Source organism: Aotus nancymaae, unplaced genomic scaffold (assembly GCF_030222135.1).
Source record: "Aotus nancymaae isolate 86718 unplaced genomic scaffold, 86718_ANA_hifiasm-v0.15.2.pri h1tg000009l, whole genome shotgun sequence".
Classification (NCBI taxonomy): domain Eukaryota; kingdom Metazoa; phylum Chordata; class Mammalia; order Primates; family Aotidae; genus Aotus; species Aotus nancymaae.
The window spans coordinates 3,546,244-3,566,230 of NW_026988420.1; the positions used below are offsets into that span (position 1 = coordinate 3,546,244).

Consider the following 19,987-nt stretch of genomic DNA (forward strand, 5'->3'; position numbering starts at 1 on the left):
AATGAGTTTGAAGCTTTCTTCTCCTTTTTTTTTTAGAGACAAGTCTCACTCTGTCGCCCAGGCTGGAGTACAGTAGCGAAATATCAGCTCACAGCAACCTCCGCCTCCCAGGTTGATGAGATTCTCTTGCCTCAGCATCTTGAGTAGCTGGGACTACAGGTGCGCACCACCATGCCCAGCTAATTTTTATATTTTTAGTAGAGATGGGGTTTCACTATGTTGGCCAGGATGGTGTCCATCTCTTGACCTCATGATCTGCCCGCCTCAGCCACCCAAAGTGCTGGAATTACAGGCGTGAGCCACTGCACCAGGCCTTTATTTTTTGTGAGACAGTCTCTCGGTGTCGCCTAAGCTGGAGTGCAATGGTGCTATCTCAGCTCACTGCAACCTTTGTCTCCCAAGTTCAAATGATTCTCCTGCCTCAGCCTCCTGAGTAGCTGGGACTACAGGCGTGCCACCATGCCCAGCTAAGTTTTGTATTTTTAGTAGAGAAGGAGTTTCACCCTGTTGGCCAGGCTGGTCTTGAACTCTTGACCTCATGATCCACCCGCCTCAGCCTTCCAAAGTGCTGGGACTACAGGCGTGAGCCATCACACCCAGCCAAATTTATATTTTTAGTAGAGATAGGGTTTCACCGTGTTAGCCAGGCTGGTCTCAAACTCCTGACCTCAGGTGATACAGCTGCCTCAGCCTGCCAAAGTGCTGGGATTACAGGTATGAGCCACCATGCCCGGCCTTTTCTGTTGTTTAGATGAGTAATTCCTATTGTCCTGTCTTCAAATTCACCGATTCTTTCTTTCGCTCCCTTCATTCTGTTGAGCCCACCCATTGTTTTTATTTTGGTTATTGTATTTTTAAGTTCTAAAACTTCCATTTGGTTCTTTATATGTCCAATTCCTTTGCTGAGATTTTCTCTTTTTCACCTGTTTCAAGAGTGTAATTGCTTACTGTAACATTTTTATGAAGGCTGCTTTAAAATCCTTGTCAGATAATTCCGACATCTGTGTTGGTGCCTGTTGTATTTGGTCATTCAAATGGACACTTTTCTGGTTCTTGGTATGATGATTTTAAATTATATTTTGGACGTTTTAGGCATAATGAGATCCTGGATCTTATTTAAACCTTCAGTTTTAGCAGCCTCCTCTGAAACTACCCCTACAAAGGAAACAGCGCTGTCTGATTTCTACCATGTGGGTTTCATATGCTCCCCCTTTGTCTTCCTTTGACACTCCTGTAGGTAGGAGGCACATCTCATTACTGTTGGTAGAAGTGGTATTTTGGGACCCTCAGTTGGCGTCCACTGACAACAACTCTGCTGGGTGGGGGAGGGGTGCCTCATTACTGCTTCCCATATGTTCTCTAATGTCACCATGGGAGGGGGTAAGACCTCATTATCACTGGATGGTGATCAAAATTCCCGTTTCTCATGTAGTCTTCTCTGATACCACCTACATGGTTTGAATGATGGTGTCCCTCCAAAATCCATGTTGAACCTTAATCCCCACTGTGGTAGTATTAAGAGGTGGGGCCTTTTGGAAGGTTACTAAGTCCTGAGGACTGTTCCCTTATGAATGTACTAGGGCCCTTATAAAAATGGCTGGCTGAAGTGGCTTTGTGCCTGTAATATTGTACCAATTTATGCCACCACAATCATACTCTGAGAAGGAATTAGTGAATAAACTACCCCCCCCTTGTTTGTAAAGATAGTATGTAGCTGTTGTAGCAAATTTAAACAAAAAAAAGTAAAATCACCCTAATGTCTACCAACCAGAAAACACTCCTGTTGATATTTTGGTATACATCCTCCCAGGTTTCCATATATACCTAGTGACTGTTCATATACAGGGAATTACAGTACTCATTCAGAAAGTACTGAGTGCCTAGTCTGTATCTGGCACTGTTTTAGACATTGGGAATATAATAGAAAATAAGACAGTGTTGGCTGGGTACAGTGGCTCACACCTGTAATCCCAGCATTTTGGGAGGCTGAGGCAGGCAGATCGCTTGATCTGCCAGGATCAAGACCAGTGTGGACAACATGGTGGAACCCATTCGCTACAAAAAATTACCTGGGCATGATGATGTGTGCCTGTGGTCCTGGCTACTCAGGAGGCTGAGGTGGGAGGATCACTTGAGCCTAGAAGGTCGAGGCTGCAGTGAGCCATGATTGTGCTACTGCACTCCAGCGTAGGTGAGAGTGAGACTCTGTCTAAAAAAGAGTGTGTACACAGCAAAAGCCATATAAAATACAAACACAGATCACTCTGCACCTGTCATCTAAAAAGACACATCTGGCCGGGCACGATGACTCACCAGCACTTTGGGAGGTTGAGGTGGGCAAATCACCTGTGGTCAGGAGTTTGAGACCAGGCTGGCCAACATGGTGAAACCCTATCTCTATTAAAAATACAAAAAATTAGCTGGGTGTGGTGGTGTATGCCTGTGATCTCAGCTACATGGGAGGCTAAGACAGGAGAATTTCTTGAACCTGGTAGGTGGAGGTTGCAGTGAGCCAAGATCGCACCACTGCACTCCAGCCTGGGCAACACAGTGAGACTCTGTCTCAAACAAACAAACAAAAAAGACACGTCATCTGCAGAAACCTGCCCTGGTGCTGCCTCTTCCTCCTACTTGCAAATCCATGACAAAGTACTAACAACCCCACCTACAAAATCATTTGTTAAAATCATTAAGCAAAGAGATATAACGTGTCTTTCTACTAGCTCTACTTTTATCATGTGTCATCACCTCCGAGCACCCAGGAGCCTAAGGTGTTTCAAAACAAGAAACTGAATTTCATCCCCCAGGAACACAGCTGTGTTAAATGGAACTGACAGGGAACTACAGTATAATCTGGAGTGTTTTCTAAAAATAAATAGAACCATTCCTTTCATGCTATTCTGATTTCTCTAGTAAAGCATTCATTAATGAGATATAGCTCAGAGATGGCTTAAGAACATCAGTTCCAGAGAGAGTCCTACCTCCTTTATAAATGCTGCCAAAGGACATTGGGTTTTGAATTGAACAACCCCAAAAATGCGTCAAAAATGTCACCGTTTGTGGGGCAGGAGCAGGGCTTCCTATTTGCTACTATAGAGACTGGTGTGGAATGCATGGAGCTGCTAACATAGGGGTTGGTTAACTATGGCCTATAGGCCAACTTCAGTTCACCATCTCACAAATTTTTAAAAATTTGTAACAAACGTTGGCCGGGTGCGGTGGCTCACGCCTGTAATCCCAGCACTTTGGGAGGCTGAGGTGGGCAGATCAGGAGGTCAAAAGATCGAGACCATCCTGGCCAACATGGTGAAACCCTGTCTCTACTAAAAATACAAAAATTAGCCAGGCGTGCTGGCACATGCCTGTGGTCCTGGCTACTTGGGAGGCTGAGGCAGAAGAATCACTTGAACCCAGGAGGCAGAGGTTACAGTGAGCAGAGATTGCACCACTGCACTCCAGCCTGGCGACAGAGCAAGACTCCGTCTCAAAAAAAAAAAATTTGTAACAAACGTCTTCACTTCAAAATACCTAGGACTAGATATTAAAATATGGACCTAAAATATCCACTCTACACACAGCTGTTTGTAGAATAAAGTGCACATTGCGGATAATGGCTATAATATGAATATGGACATTTTGGTTCAGAACTCTTCTTACTTTTCCCTAGCTTATTCAATGAGCAAAGTACAGGTATGTTATACTACAGAGGTAGATTAGGAATTTCATTTCTAGAAGCAATGTTTGGGGCTGGGCATGGTGGCTCACACCTGTAATTCCAGCACTTTGGAAGGCCAAGGTGGAAAGATTGCTTGAGCTCAGGACTTCAAGACCAGCCTGGGCAACAAAGTGAGACCCCTGACTCTACAGAAAAAAAAAAATAAATAAAAATAGCTGGGCATGGTGGTGTACATCTGTGGTCCTAGCTACACAGAAAGCTGAAGTGGGAGGATTGCTTGAGCCCAGGAGGTTGAGGCTTCAGTGAGCCATGTTCTCCAGCCTGGGCACCAGAATGAGACCTCTCTCAAAAAAACAAAAAAAGCAGTGCTTATTGGGTGAACATGGACATAAAGATGGCAACAGTAGCAGCAGACACGGGGGAAGGGTTGCTAGGGGAAGGGTTAACTATCAGGTACTATGCTCACTACCCGGACAATGGAATCAACTGTACCCCAAACCTCAGCACCATGCAATGTACCTATGTAATGAATCTGTACGTTCCCCTGCAATCTAAAATACAAGTTAACTCTATAAAAATAAAATAAAATACATACATAAATTTTTAAAAAGCTGGGCATGGTGGCTCTCACCTGTAATCCCAGCACTTTGGAAGGCTGAGGTGGGTGGATCACCTGAGGTTAGGAGTTCGAGACCAGCCTGACCAATATGATGAAACCTCGTCTCTATTAAAAAAAAAAAAAAAGTTGAAGGCTGGGCACAGTGGCTCACACCTGTAATCCCAGCACTTTGGGAGGCTAACATGCGCAGATCACTTGAGCCCAGGAGTTCAAGACCAGCCTGGGCAATCTGGCGAAATTCCATCTCTGCCAGAAAAATACAAAAATTAGCCACTCTCATAGCCTGTTTTCAAATAAGTAAGTTGAAATTATTTAATTTTTTTTTTTTAATTTTACATTTTTTATTCAAGATGGTGTTTTGCCATTTGACCAGGCTGGTCTCGAACTCCTGGCCTCAGGTGATCCACTTGCCTTGGCCTCCCAAAGTGCTGGGATTATAGGCATGAGCCACTGCACTTGGCCTCAGATGTAGTTTTTCAGTAGAGATGGGGTTTCACCATGTTGGTCAGGCTGGTCTTGAACTCCTGACCTCACTTCTTCATGGCCTTTGCCCTGTGTGTTTTTCTCACCAAATTGCAATAGGTCATCCAATAGTATGATGCTGTTTGTAGTGTTTTTCCGTATTTTTCATGTATTCTTTCATCTTCTTTGTTTATACAATTTACCATGTTGATCTAAGATTTTGATAAGATAAAATGTCTTCCATTTCCTTTATAGTTTCTGGGATGTTTAACTTTGATTTTGTTTGTTTTGCTTTGTTTTTTGAGAGAGATGGGGTCTCACTCTGTCACCCAGGCTGGAGTGCAATGGTGTGATCTCGGCTCACTGGGCCCTTGTCGTGGAGGATGGAAGGACAGGGCCCCCCCCAACTCCCTGGTCCTGCCTGGGGCACTCCTGTCGTTCCTTCTTGCAGGAGGACCTACCCCACGCTCTCCCTTCCACCTCAGCCACAGAGGAACAAGGGAGGCACACTGAGGGGTCTGCAGGCCCCATTCAAGGCTCTTCCTCTGCAGCATGGCAGCGGGGCCTGAGCAAGGCCAAGGTCAACTCTGCTCCCTGACATCTGAGAGCTGACCACGAGGAGATGAGATGCCCACTCCCTGCAGCTGCAGCACAGGAAAGGAGCTGGCGGCCACCCTTCCACGAAGGCATGGGGCCTGGGGGTCCCTGGCTAGTCCCTTCAAGGTCAAAGCAGAGCTCAGAGGCTCACCTAATGCCTGGGATGGCTCTGAGGCCCCGGCTGGGTGGCACCCCCATGCTAGAGAGGGAAGAAAGGCAGGAAGGAAATGCCCTCCATGTGCCTCTTCGGTCTTCTGGCAGGGTGGGTGGGGACTGCAGGGGCCTCCAGCCCTACTGTTCCACAGGGACTAACGTAGTCCAAAGAGCATATTGAACGGCACAGCGTCCAGTATGTGAGATGAAATCATCATCCGTATAATTGACAATTCAAAAGTCACGCGGGCGAGACGGCACAGTCGGCAGCAAGCTTCGTACAGGATGGAGCTGAGATGGACGGGGGTTCCCAGGGCTTGACCTGCTTCCTGAGAGCATGCCATGGAGCCCATGCCAGGCAGTCACAGTCGCAGGGTGACAAGCTGCTGCCGGCCCTCCAGGCCCCAAACCAGTCCTTGGCCCTGCAGCCAGGTGTCTGGTTAGTGGTCAGTGGTGGGGGGCCAGGCTTTCTCCACATTGGGGTGCATGGCCTGTGGAAGCCACTCGCAGTACTCGGCCAGCAGGTATTTGGAGTTTTTCTTCCAAGCAGCTAGCAAGGCTTCATGGCAGTCAGCCTTCTCTGCAACCAGGGCCTGCAGGAGGCTCTCCATCCGGGGCTGCAGCCTGGCCCATGTCTTCAGCATGGTGCTGGGGCTGGACAGCAGACAGCCCTGGTATGAGGCCAGCTTGCAGAAGACCTGCCCTTCCAGCAGGAACCGGGCAAAGTGCTTGTAGTGGTCAATGCCCTCCGGAAAGTCCACCTCAATGGCGGGGAGCGGCCAGTCCACGCGATAGAACACGCTGGCACGGTGACATAGCACCCGCCCCCGCTCAGGGCAGTAGGTTGGGGCCGGCTCCTCCAGAGGCTTGTCGAATTGGCAGTAAGAGGGCAGCAGGGCCGGGATCCACTGGACCTCCACGCTGGAGACGCCTTTCATGTACATCTTGGTGGTCTCCACGATTTCCTGGTAGACTACAAACTCGGGAGCTCTTTGAAAAGGACGGAGCTGGGGCGGATGAAGACGGGGTCGTCGAGGAGAGGGGTCTTGTAGGCGTTCCTCCACTTGTCCTCTAGCAGCTCCTCGCTCTGGACCCTGGGGGCCAGGTGGTCCCCCAGGCCGGCCGTCACGATCTGTCGCAGGAAGGTCACCTGACTCTCGGTGGGCGGCTGCATCTTGGGATCCACGAAGAGCTCAGCCTCGGGGCACACGGCATTGACTGCGGTGGTCAGCTGTCCCCGCAGGCGCCGGATCTTCATCATGGCTTTGTACTGCAGCCCGTTGGCTTCGCAAAACTGGGGCGTGCAGCTGGAGTACTCACAGGCTCCCACGGCGCCTAGCAGCACCATGAGGTCACCGAGCTTCAGAGAAGCCCCCTGCCCTGCCCAGGTCCTCTTCATCTGGGCCACCCGGGCCCGCTTGCCCTTCAGCCTGGCGAGCTCCTCGTCACTGGACACTGGTCTGTCCAGCTCCTCGAACAGCTCCCGCACCGTCATGGTGGCCACGATGGTGATGGCATAGGGCAGGCAGCCGTGTTGCTGGCTCAGCGCCAGCATCTTGGCGTAGCGGGGCGCCACGGGGAACGTGGCCATGGTCCGGCCCAGCGCGGTGATGGGGCAGCTCAGCCGGTCCTTCTGCAGTTGCTTTACCCTTTCTGCTTTCTGGGGCGCTTGCAGGGCACCCAGTGCGATCAACAGCTCCTCGGCGGCAATAAGGGCTTCCACGGAGGTGGGTGTCGGGAAGGGGAAGTTGATGACCTTTTCAGTGTTAAGAGCCTTCATCTGAAGGATTAGGTCTTCAACAGGCCTCCGGGTGATTTCTGGAGGAGGAAACTGTTCGAAGTCACCAAAACCGCAGAGGAATACAGCCTGTAGCAGTGGCCAGGCTCTGTCCGGCCTGCTCTGCCTGCTCGCTGGTCAGCTGATGCCCGGGAGACCCAGGTGACACGGAAGGAGGACACACCGGTGACATGGTCGTAGTAGCGCTTCTTGACCTTCCCACAGTCCACCACGTACTTGATGCCAGGGATGGTAAGTGACGTCTCGGCCACGTTGGTGGCCACGACACACAGCCTAGTCCCCACCGGTGGAGGCTTAAAGACCTGTGCTTGTTTCTCTGGGGCCAGCAGAGAGTACAGCGGGAGCACGTGGAGCGGGAGGGAGGCGTCCGGCTGCTCACCTCCATCCTGCCCACCGTCCCCCAGGGCCAGATCGAGGTCAGAGTCCAGGGCCCCCTCTTCCTCGTCCACTTCTGCCTCCCTGTCCTCCTCACTTTCGCCCTCCGGCAACACTGAGTAATGATCCAAGTTGATCTGAGGCAGCACCTCGGCCTGAGCCTTCTTGGCCCTGGACTTCTTAAACTTCCTCATTTCCTCTGCTGAGTCTTTCTGATTGTCGTCCTTTTCTGGCGGCCGGGATCGGGAGGGTGGGAAAGCCTTCCTGAGCCTGCGGCACAGCGCGTGCACCTCAGCCTGCCCCGTCAGGAACACCAGGATGCCGCCTGCAGGCAGCATGCGGTGGATCTTGCAGACCTTCCGGAAACACTCTCCGCTGTAGTCTTCCAGAGGCGTCCGCTTGTTGAAGTGCATGGTCACTGGGAACTGCCTGGATTCCACCTTGGTGACCGGGGGTGGCTTGGCGAAGAGCCTCGGGTTCTGGGTGAAGTCCTCCACCCGCAGTGTGGCTGACATGATGAGCAGCTTCAGTGGCAGCTTCCTCTTGGCTCGGAGAGACACGATGCGGGACAGGAGGCCGATGAGGAAGTCCGTGTACACGCTCCTCTCGTGGGCCTCGTCGATGATCACCACCTTGTACCGCAGCAGCAGGAAGTCCTTCTGGATTTCTTTGAGCAGCACGCCATCTGTCATGAACTTGATTCTGGTCTCCTCGGTCACATTTCCTTCATACCGGATCTGGTAGGAGACAACCTGCTGCGACAGATTCATCTCCTTGGCCACTCGCTGGGACATGGCCATGGCGGCCACTCGGCGGGACTCCGTGATGCCGTCTTCGCTGCTGTAGCCTGCTTCGTAGAGAAACTGAGGCACCTGTGTGGTCTTCCCACTGTCGGTCTCGCCACACACGATGATGATGGGGTGCTCGGCCACGGCCTCCATGATCACTTGTTCTTCAGAGAGAATCGGGAGCTTCAGCAGTTCTTCCTGCATTTCCGGGGAGCGGTTCACAGGGATGAAGACAGCGGGCTTGCCCGGGGTCCTGGGCAGGGCGGGGGCTGCGGCTGGAGGAGGAGGAGCAGGCATCGCAGCCGGCGCGGGCTGACTGCTGGGTGCTGGAGCTGGTGGCAGGGGCGCCACGGTGATCCTCGCACCAGCCTCAGCCGGCTCAGCAGCCGGGTCCTCGTCCAGCTCCGACTCCTCCTCGGACTCCTCCTCGGCCGAGGGCTGGCGGCGACGTTTCCGGTGGGCACCACTGAGGCTGCTTATCTTCTCCTGGCCCAGGGCTGCCACCTCATCAGGCTTCTCTTTGGTGTGGTACATGCGGCCCCCAGTGCCCAGCTTCCAGTGGTATAAAAGAGTCTCATCTCGGCTTCGGAAGCCTGGACCTCACTCAGCTTCTGCAGCAGCTCTGCTCGCTGGCTCTTTTTCTCCTTCTGTTCTAAGATTTTCTGCAGCACTTTTCTCTCCTTCTTGGTCAGAGGCTGCTTCTGCTTCTGCGACAGGGGAGGGGCTTTGGTCTTCTTTTTCTTCTTCCCCGGTAGAACGAGCGGGTTGCTTTCATCAACTTTCAACGTGTCCTTTTCCTCTAGTTCCAGCTGCACCAGGGGCGGCTCGGAGGGATCCTTCGAGGGGCCGGGACCCGCCTGCTGGCGCCCCTTGATGTTGTACCGCCGGCGTAGCTTCCCCATGGCGCCTCCGCCCGGTGGGGGCTCCTGCGGGCCGGACAGGCAGGGCAATTCCCGAATTTTTTTTTTTTTTTTTTTTTTTTTTTTGAGACGGAGTCTTGCTCTGTTGCCAGGCTGGAGTACAATGGTGCAATCTCAGCTCACTGCAACCTCTGCCTCCCAGGTTCAAGCGATTCTCCTGCCTCAGCTTCCCGAGTAGCTGGGACGACAGGCGTGCGCCACCACGCCCAGCTAATTTTTGTGTTTATTTAAAAAATTTTTGGCCGGGCGCGGTGGCTCAAGCCTGTAATCCCAGCACTTTGGGAGGCCGAGGCGGGTGGATCACGAGGTCAAGAGATCGAGACCATCCTGGTCAACATGGCGAAACCCCGTCTCTACTAATACAAAAAACTAGCTGGGCACGGTGGCGCGTGCCTGTAATCCCAGCTACTCAGGAGGCTGAGGCAGGAGAATTGCCTGAACCCAGGAGGCGGAGATTGCGGTGAGCCGAGATCGCGCCATTGCGCTCCAGCCTGGGTATCAAGAGCGAAACTCCGTCTCAAAAAAAAAAAAAAAAAAAAAAAAAAAAAATTTTTAAAAAGCAATGTTTAAAAGATTTTCTGTCCGGGCTCAGTGGCTCATGCCTGTAATCCCAGCACTTTGGGAGGCCGAGGCAGGTGGATAACCTGAGGTCAGGAGTTCGAGACCAGCCTGGCCAACATAGTGAAACCCCGTCTCTAGTAAAAAAAAAAAAAAAATTCTGACTGGATGCGGTGGCTCATGCCTGTAATCCCAGCACTTTGGGAGGCCAAGGCAGGTGGATCACCTGAGGTCAAGAGTTTGAGACCAGCCTGGCCAACATGGCAAAACCCTGACTCTAGCAAAATACAAAAATTAGCTGGGTGTGGTGGTGGACACCTGTAATTCCAACTACTTGGGAGGCTGAGGCAGGAGAATCACTTGAACCTGGGATGTGAAGGTGGCAGTGAGCTGAGATCACACCACTGCACTCCAGCCTAGGTGACAAGAGCACAACTGTCTCAAAAAAACAAAACAAAACAAAAACTTTCTTCTGAATTTAACCAAGTGTCCTAAAATATATTTACTAACTCAATATTTGTCATATGAAATTAGAACACATAGTTTTATATATCCTATGTATGCAGCAACATTAAATGTCATATGAAATTAGAATATATATATCAACATTAAATAAACGTGCATAATTCCCTTCTCTCTTTAAATGAAAGTTGCTAGGAAAAAAAAGAAAAAAAATAATTTCCTTCTCTCTCTCTCCAACTACTCGGGGAAAAGTACAGATAAATGTATTTTTCAGTGGTTTAACATTATCCTATCTAAATACTAACTAGGCACGACCCTGCTTAGCTTCTGGGCATGTTTAGGGTGGTATGGCTGTAGATAATTTAGCATTTTTATTAGGGAAACAATCTTTTTTTTTTTGGAGACCATCTCACTCTGTTGCTCAGGCTTGAGTGCAGTGGCACGATCTCGGCTCACTGCAACCTCTTCCTTCCAGGTTCAAGCGATTCTTCTGCCTCAGCCTCCCAAGTAGCTGGGACTACAGGTGTCCACCCCTACACCTGGCTAATTTTTTTTGTAGAGGCAGGGTTTTGCCATGTTGCCCAGGCTTATCTTGAACTCCTGAGCTCAAGTGATTCACCTGTTTCAGCCTCCAAAAGTGTTAGGATTACAGGTGTGACCCACTGTGCCTGATACTAGGCCACTTTATATCAGGGACATGAGCATCTGTGGATTTTGTTATCTGTGGGAGGTCCTGGACCAATCAATCCCCACATATATCAAAATCCAAGAATACTCAAGCAGACCTCAGTTTCCCCGTGGATACCAAGAGATCACTGTATTGAAAATATTGACTACTTTACATCTATTTTTAACATGTGGTGGGCATATCTAAACATGTAGAAAAGCTAGATACAGGTATTTGAATTAACTAAGTTGATAATTATATCCACAGGAGTGCTGAGTAATAACACCTAAGTGAAACAATGGTTCTAAATGCACGTTCTGGTGGGAACCTTTTCCCTCCTTCACTGCCTTTTGCACTTCCTTCAACTCGTGAAAGATCGAGGGCATGAGTCCAAGAAATGCTGTAAAAATTGCATTCCCTTAAGTGATTTCCAGAAGGCAATGTTCCTTTCCAGTGAATCTTAACAAGTTAGAAAATAAGTTTTTCTCATTTTACTTTTAGCATCGTTGACAATTTCTCCACATCTAGAAAGGCCACATGTCGCAAAGAATTCAAGTTTATTTCAGAAGGTTGCAGTAAAAGCTTATAGCAGCTGGTCCATATTATACACAACATAGTTGGTAAATCTTTCAAATAGAGGGTTGTCACTTCCGATGGCCAAATGACACAAACCATAAGCCATCATTTCTCACTCCTCTACCAAGAACACCCAGAGGCTGTTGTGGTCTTGGTTTCTCTCACTGGCCACCCAGCTGCCTTCTTGCCACTTCAGTGGGTGGGAGTCCCCGGGTCCCCATCCACCCCCAATGCCCCACATGGGGCCATTGCCTGCAAAGGCGGGGTGACTGTGGCTCTATTTCCACCATTTATCCATCCCCTGAAGTAGGTGGGGTGTTATATGCAGATTGTAGATTTCTGCGATTTTTTTTTTTTTTGAGACGGAGTCTTGTTCTGTTGCCCAGGCTGGAGTGCAATCGCGCTATCTTGGCTCACTGCAACCTCTGCCTCCTGGGTTCAAACGGTTCTCCTGCCTCAGGCTCCCAAGTAGCTGGGATACAGGCGCTCACAACCACGCCAGGCTAATTTTTGTATTTTCGGTAGAGACGGGGTTTCACGATGCCGGCCAGGCTGGTCTCAAACTCTTGACGCCTACCTCGGCCTCCCAAACTGCTGGGATTACAGGGATGAGCCACCATGTCTGGCCTGCAATTTATTTTTACCTGTCTTCAAGGTCTTTCCTTTCTCATGGAGATACTTCGATTTTTATAAATATAGTGACACAAAATTTTAAATGGCTTCAACAACAAAACTTGGCCTCTTTGGAAGGGCACTGGAACACAGATGTCCATAAAAGAATTCTACATGATAAAATCTATTAATTATTCAGCATTTTAACAATCACAATTCAACAACTTACAGTGATCTGAAGGAACTCAAAATCCTAAATGACTTCTGAAATTAAATTATGTTCAGTAAAAAACTAAGTTAAACTCTCTAGGTTTTGAATAAACCTAAGTAAACTACAATTTTGTTGCACTGAAATAATAACCTATCTTAGAGGTGGTTTCCCCAAACTGTTAGCCAATCTCTTTCTCTAAGCACTATTTTACCAGATTTTCAAGTTGATAAAAATAATAGTTATTCTCGTATTTGGTAAATACCACTTTATAACAAAAAAAACACTTCCAATACAATACCTTCTCTTTGTTTATTAATAAAGTAATTCATTATGATTTTTGAAAAAAAGGTTTTAAAATGTTCTGCATACATGTTAATGTAGGTTAGGCCATCCAAAAGACAAAGCAAAGCGTCAACTTTAAGTCATGGGCTATGATTATACAAATGAGAACAAATACAAGATTTATGATACTTGTTAGGTAAACACAACCAAACTAAACTGTACTTCAAATTTGTTTATATAAAAGCCTATTAAAGCTCACTTTAAAATAGTGTCCATCTTTTCTTTTAAACAGCCATAGACTTATTTGCACTCATGTACAAATATACCCAATGGCTTTCTTCACCTTTTAATACAAATACAATTCCTTGCTTCTTTATGTCACCCAACAAAATAATATAGAATGAAGTCATTAGAAAAATATGAACCTTTCTGAATCTATATTACATTTTTAATTTAAATCAGAAAATACAGTTTAGATCATATGAAACATATGGATTTCAGACATATATTATCTGTTTCTAACAGATTATTAGAATAATACAGTCTTTATTTTGGCTGAAATGCAAAAATATGACTTTCTTAATAACAGATTAGTTAAAAATACTTTCCACTGATAGCAGTGTTAATCCCTAGAACAAAAGGTAAGCAAAACTTATTTGTAAGTTACTGCCTATTCAATGCCCAGAATACGTAGATCCTAAATCTAAGCTCTTAATATACATCTGCTTTAAAGATAACTGAAAGGAGATCTCACATGCCTGATAATCTTTAATTTAAACAGTCCAGTAAACATAGTCAAAATCTGCTTTCTAACAGAAATATAATTCAAGTAAACATTGCATATTTGATTTAAACCACCTTACAGTTAAATTCACTCATGACACATTGGATCATTACCACTAATATGTAAAAAGTTTTTAAAAAAGCATCCTTATGTAAAGATGAAATTAAACTTTGTAAACTTGTTCATTTAAAATAAACTAATGTACTGCAGCTGCTCTTTGGTTTGGCATAGCTTTAGGTATTGAATATTCAAGTAAATTTGTTCCCAGGTAAACCAAGTCTCCTGTCTAATTTGTTTTTAATGGCAATGGCAAGACCTGAACTTCAACTTTATTTTTCTTAAATGTCATCACAAATGTTCAAGTGTTTGAAGGACCAAGATAGTACTTATAAAATTTGACAGGGCTTCATTTTGATTTTTTTCCCCCAAATAGTTGATAGCAATAATCAATGGCAGTTGAGATACCAAAGAGGCAGCCTTTCTCTGATTCCCACACCACTTGTAGGCCCTTGCTAGAATGGCCATTAATACATATAAATCAGTTCAGCTAAATAATATTTAGAATGTGGCAAAATGCTGGCTGTAGTTTAAATCAAAGATAAACAATTTAAAGGCTTTAATTGAAAATTTCTGAAAAGATGTTTGCTGTGCTATTATACTAAAGATGATGTAATAACAAAAATTAAAAGAACTAAGACTATTTGTATAATGGTGAAGAAAGAAGTTTCCTTGGCTGTTAGCCAGGAGCACGCAAATCTTTTGATCTGAATATAAAAATACAAAAAGTACCAGGAGAACATTTCTGAAAGTAGTCAAGTATGTTTAAACATTTACCTCCTTATAATATGCAAACTGCCAAACCAAAGTTAAGTTTTCACTTGGTAATTGTTTTTTTTTTTTTTTTTTTGACACAGAGTTTCACTCTTGTTGCCCAGGCTGGAGTGCAGTGGCATGATCTCAGTTCACTGCAACCTCCGCCTCCTAGGTTCAAGTGATTCTCCTGCCTCCGCCTCCCAAGTAGCTGGGATTACAGGCATGTGCCACTATGCCTGGACAGTTTTTTAAAATATTTTTAGTAGAGACAGGGTTTTGCCATTTTGGCTACTAGTCTCAAACCCCTGACTTCAAGTGATCTGCCAGCCTCAGCCTCCCAAAATGTTGGGATTACAGGGGTAAGCCACCATGCCCGGCAATAATTGATATCTCTTACCTCTCATTCTAGTTTGCTAGAATCAAGATTATTAAGACTAAGAAGTTGAAACAAAGGTAGAAGAATCCATACTATAGTATTCCAAACTATGTTTTCATTCTTTTGGTTCAAAGAGAAAAAAGGTACCTCCTTTTAAGATCTAATATTAGTATGGCTGATGGAAATTAGAGCAATCTTACAAATTATAAAACTACAATAGAAACCATAAAATTTATGCTGTACTAGGAAATGATAGAGCTATCCCTAGTGTATTGTTTAGCATACACAAGGTACTACAAAAAATTTATTGCGGCCAGGCGTGGTGGCTCATGTCTGTAATCCCAGCACTTTGAGAGGCTGAGGTGGGTGGATTTTTGAAGTCAGGAGTTCAAGACCAGCCTGGCCAGCATGGTAAAATCTTGTCTCTACTAAAAATGTAAAAATTAGCCAGGCTTGGTGGTGTGAGCCTATAATCTCAGCTACTTGGGAGGCTGAGGAAGGAGAATTGTTTGAACCTAAGAGGCAGAGGTTGCAGGGAGCTGAGATTGCACCACTGCACTCCCGCCTGGAAGACAGAGCAAGATTGTCTCAAAAAAAAAAAAAAAAAAAAAAAAAAAAAATACAGAGTGAATGAAAAGTGATTTTGCAAAATTAGACATCGCAGAATGTTAGAAGTCATCCAGTCCAACTCATTCACAACACCCCTCCCCTGCAGTCCCATTTTACAGACAGGACACTCCAACCTGTACTCACAGATGCTGCTGAAATTCATCTCCACCCACTAACTGGAAGCAATCAATTATTTGAGAGAGAGACTGAGTGAGTGAGTGAATGAGTGAGTGAGTGAGTGTGTGTGTGTGTGACTAAAAGGTATAAATAAGAAATAACATTTCTACACTGTTTATTCTGTACTTTTGTTTGCAATTAATGCAACAACTCCTGTCACTTAGATTTAAAAAAAAAAGGAGATGTGTCTAGTCAGAAAGGGATTGCTGTTAGTAAGTCAGACTTAAGATTGTGCATCTAAGAGTAGAATCTACTTCTCAGAGACTAGGAATGTAAAATGATCACTCAGGTTAGAATTTGTGACAGCCAGGAGGAAAAATTAATCTAAAGTTGTAGTTGTCTTTTGCCTACTCTGAATTGCATTTTAAGTCACTGTTTAAGCTGTTACATGATTACTATAAAAAGTTGCATTTCTAGTACTGAAATTTGAAAGTCAAGTCAACAGCATGCTTTATTCTAACTACTGTTAAAACTCAAACTATTTTTTTTTAACAGATTACAATATTCCTCTTAGCTTTTCTTCTGGACACTTACACTTCTTCCTACCGTGTCCAGTATTTCTCCAGCATATGTACCTTTGTGTTTCTCTGCCCATGTACTTACCACTGAAAGTTCAACAAAAAAAGTTATAAAAAAAAAGCAAAGAACTCAAAATAGTTCTTATACTGCCAAGTTCCCTTTAAGCCTTGAGCACATGCTACACTACATGGTTGTATGAATGCTTATTACTAAGCTTTTGATGAGTTAGACCAATGTGTTGTATGTTCTAAATGATATTTAGATATCTGAATCCTTCTGTTATAGCCAACAATAAAAAAAGTTATTAAAATGTTGAAAAGTATAAAATAGTAATTATAAATTAGCAAATACCCAATTTAAAAAAGCAGTTTTCCTTATACAGTACAAGCAACAGTAATTTAGATATTATTCACCCTCAGCCACCATTTGCCCTAGATGTACTTTACTTAAGACAAGTTTTTAAGCTTGTGTTTTAAGAGTGAAAATTTATATGGATACTAACAATTCTAATAATGTAATTCAGGTATCAAAAAATACATATGCATGTTAAAATGTGATGACAGCTCATATTATAGCATCTCATAACAGGTAAGTATTATTTCCAGAATAACATTAAGTCACTTTTGTAGCTCTAAGTCAATGCTGCACAAATGGACACTTAAGATTAAGGCATCGTTCTGCTCTGTAGTAGTGCTTCTGTAAATCCCAGGAACTGTACAAAGGCTTTCTTTTTTTAAAAATATATCTTCTGTTATACTTCAATTATTTCATTCCACTGATCATTTTCTTACAAATGAAATTGAAAATATCAGTCTATAAATGTTTTCATACACCTATAAAAAAAGAAACAATTGAATTATTGGTTAAAACTTGATTTTTTATTTCTGAAAATATTAAATAGTTCTTTGGGTTAAGGTACAAGGCTACTAATATAACAAGATGGAAAGTGAATTCCTTAACGCTACTAATATTATAATAATAAAGATTTTTTGTAATAGTAAATAAATGGGTATTACTTTCTTCCCCTGAAGCAATCAAGAGAGTATTTTAAAAGATGGAGACTCTTACAGTACCCCCAGACTACTAACTTGGACATCATTTGAGAAGACATCTGGTCCACCTATACCTGTTCTAAGATTGGTGCAAGATTTAGAAAAATTCCCACAGCAACTGTTAAAGGAACTGCAGCTGAGGATTCTCAACAACCACAAGCATCAGCAATTATTCCACCCACATTAAGAAGAAATGCAGACCTAGGACTCAGGGCTTGTCTGGAGACCAAGTACTATTCCACAGCTCCAGCTCTTGGTGGCATTGACCTGGCCCACAATCACCTATTTGGGGTCATGCAATGTAGCTCCTCTTCTGACTGCACCCCACTCTGCCCGATGTGTCCCCCCACCACCCTAGTGCCTGTGATCTGACTCTGTCCTGAGTCTTAGACTCTAGCTGCAGCCCTGCAGGCAGGCTCAAGGTCCTCTGCAAGTCCCTAACTGCTGATGACAAGGCCACAAGTGAGGAAACAGATGCTCCTCTAGCAGACACTCCAGATGAGATTCCTTTAGAAAAACAAACTCCTGTTATACAGGAACAGGATGATAAATGTGATAAGCTCCATGTTTGTGGTAATTTACTACTTAGCAATGTTCTCTTGCTGTGTCTTTTACAAACCATATAACATAAATGAACTTCTTAATTCTTTTTTAGAGCCTTTAATTTTGGTCATTTTTCTCTGGGTCAAATTTCCTCAATAGTGGACAAAAGTTGTCTTCTCTTTTTTCTTTTTTTTGAGATAGGGCCTCGCTCTTTTACCCAGGCTGGAGTGCAGTGGTGCCATTCTGGCTCACTGCAGCCTCGACCTCCTGGGCTCAAGTGATCCTCCCACTTCAGCCTCCCAAGTAACTGGGACTACAGGTGTGCACCAACACAAACCTGGCTAATTTTTAACTTTTTGTAGAGATGAGGTCTCACTATACTAATTTAAGTATCTTACCCAGGTTGGTCTCTAACTCCCAGGCTTAAGTGATCCTCCCACCTTGATCTCCCAAAGTATATAGGGAGATTATAGGGGTGAGCCACCCTGCCTGGCCACTTTTTTTTCTTTAATTAATAAGGTATTGTTTACTGAAAAGGCCAGTGGTCCACATACCAGTACTAAACTATTTTTTATTAGTTTCTCCATTAATTTACCAACAAATAGTTACTAAGATTGTGCTATAAGGGATAAGGAAAATGAGATTTTTGCAGATGTTACGTTCCAGTCTTTCCCATACTGCCTAATTTTGCTGACATCATTGAAGAGACAAAAAAAAAAAAAAAAAAAAAACCTGTAAATTATTTAAAGATTATGAAGTATGCACCCAAGCTACACTTATTTAAGGAAATTACCTTTATACTGTCTTACCTTGCTCTTATTCAAATGGTTAGTTATGAACAAGTGGTACTCAATTTTCTATTGCCACTGTTACATGGTTATTTGTCCCTGTAAGCACATAATTATATATGACATGACCAGAAAAAAAGAAGTATTAAGTTCTTGGCTAAATGGTAAAATTGACTACGGCAAAATGACTATTATGTAAATATGAAATAGGTTGATGATGTCAACCATTTGTCTTCTTGTAGAACTTAGAAGTAAGTAAAGAGCTAATGTTAGCCATCAAAAGTTTGATTTTATGTTTATCCTTGCGGAAGTATCTATTGGCTTTAAAGATGTTAAGCAGCAATAATTAAGAAGTTCACCGAATCAACCTTTCCCTAGATCTTTTTGTTTTTAGAGATGGGCCTCAATAGTATTGTCTAGCCTGGCCTTAAACTTCGGAATTTTTCCTTGACCTTATACAAGAGGTGTGATGATCCTAATGAAGATCCTAAAAATACTAATTTAAGAGAATGTTTTAAATGCTGCTAAAAGTCAAGACAACAACAACAACAAAAAAACCTCAGAAATTCTAACAGTAGGTTTTTAAGGGTATTTGCTATAGTCCAGAATCTTTTTTTTTTTTTTTAAGTGGAGTTTCACTCTGTTGCCAGGCTGGAGTGCAGTGGTGTGATCTCGGCTCACTGCAACCTCCGCCCCCCCAGGTTCAAGCGATTCTCCTGCCTCATCCTGAGTAGCTGGGGCTACAGGCATGCACCACCAGGCCCAGCTAATTTTCATATTTTTAGTAGAGACAGGGTTTCGCCATGTTGGCCAGGATGGTCTTGATCTCTTAACTTCGTGATCTGCCCGCCTCGGCCTCCCAAAGTACTGGGATTATAGGCATGGGCCACTGTACCCAGCCTTCCTTTTTTTTTTTTTTTTTGAGTCAGAGTCTTGCTCTGTCATCAAGGCTGGAGTGCAGTGGCATGACCATAGCTCACTGTAGCTTCGCTCTCCCAGTCTCAAGCAATCCTCTCACCTCAGCCTCCTGAATAGTTGGGACTACAGGAACATGCCATCAGGCCTAGATAATTTTTTTCCCTAAGTTTTTGTTAGAGATTGGCTATGTGGCCCAGGCTGGTCTCAAACTCCTGAGCTCAAGTGATCCTCCTGCCTCAGCCTCCCAAAGTGCTGGGATTATAGGTGTAAGCCACTGTGCCCGGCCCGAAACCACTTTTCTACCACGCAAGGAGATAATAACAGTGTTGTTACTATTACCATTAAAAATTACCTCAGATGTGTTTTAGGCTGTAATGCTAGTTAAGTGGCCAGACAATATTGTAAATCCAGGTCTGATGAAAATTCCCACTTCAATTTTACTGACTATTCTACACCTGCATCCTTGATTAATAAATGATTAAGAGTCACCCAGAAAAGGTTAAAATATATTCAGTGTGCTCTTTTTTAACTAAGGCAGCAAAGAATGTAATGCTTTCCAAGATTTATTTTCAACTAAGCAAAAGCTGGGGCCCTAAAGAATAACATTACTGGCCAGGTACGGTGGCTCACACCTGTAATCCCAGGACTTTGG

At 44.7% G+C, this 19,987-nt stretch overlaps 2 protein-coding genes across 9 annotated transcripts in view; both read right to left on the reverse strand.

Annotated features, from left to right (window-relative positions):
- Positions 1–5,695: 5,695 nt before the first annotated feature.
- LOC105710297 (probable ATP-dependent RNA helicase DHX37) lies at positions 5,696–9,370 on the reverse strand. The gene is given in 4 exon segments (XM_021664928.2): positions 5,696–6,495; positions 6,498–7,358; positions 7,361–9,025; positions 9,028–9,370. Coding segments are annotated over 4 exon segments (3,417 nt in total). The 3' UTR covers positions 5,696–5,947.
- A 3,394-nt stretch (positions 9,371–12,764) lies between these two features.
- The window catches only part of ZDHHC20 (zinc finger DHHC-type palmitoyltransferase 20), a 75,549-nt gene continuing 68,326 nt past the window's right edge, over positions 12,765–19,987 (reverse strand). For 4 of the 8 annotated variants that reach the window (XM_012441641.3, XM_012441650.3, XM_012441618.3 and 1 more), the window contains 2 exons: positions 18,439–18,516; positions 12,765–16,867 (listed from right to left, as the gene is read on the reverse strand). In XM_012441641.3, coding sequence (XP_012297064.2) covers positions 18,479–18,516 — 38 coding nt within the window. In that variant the 3' untranslated portion in view covers positions 12,765–16,867; positions 18,439–18,478. The remainder of the gene's footprint in view (positions 16,868–18,438; positions 18,517–19,987) is intronic. The other 4 variants (XR_001105567.3, XM_012441658.3, XM_012441654.3 and 1 more) reach the window with 1 other exon arrangement.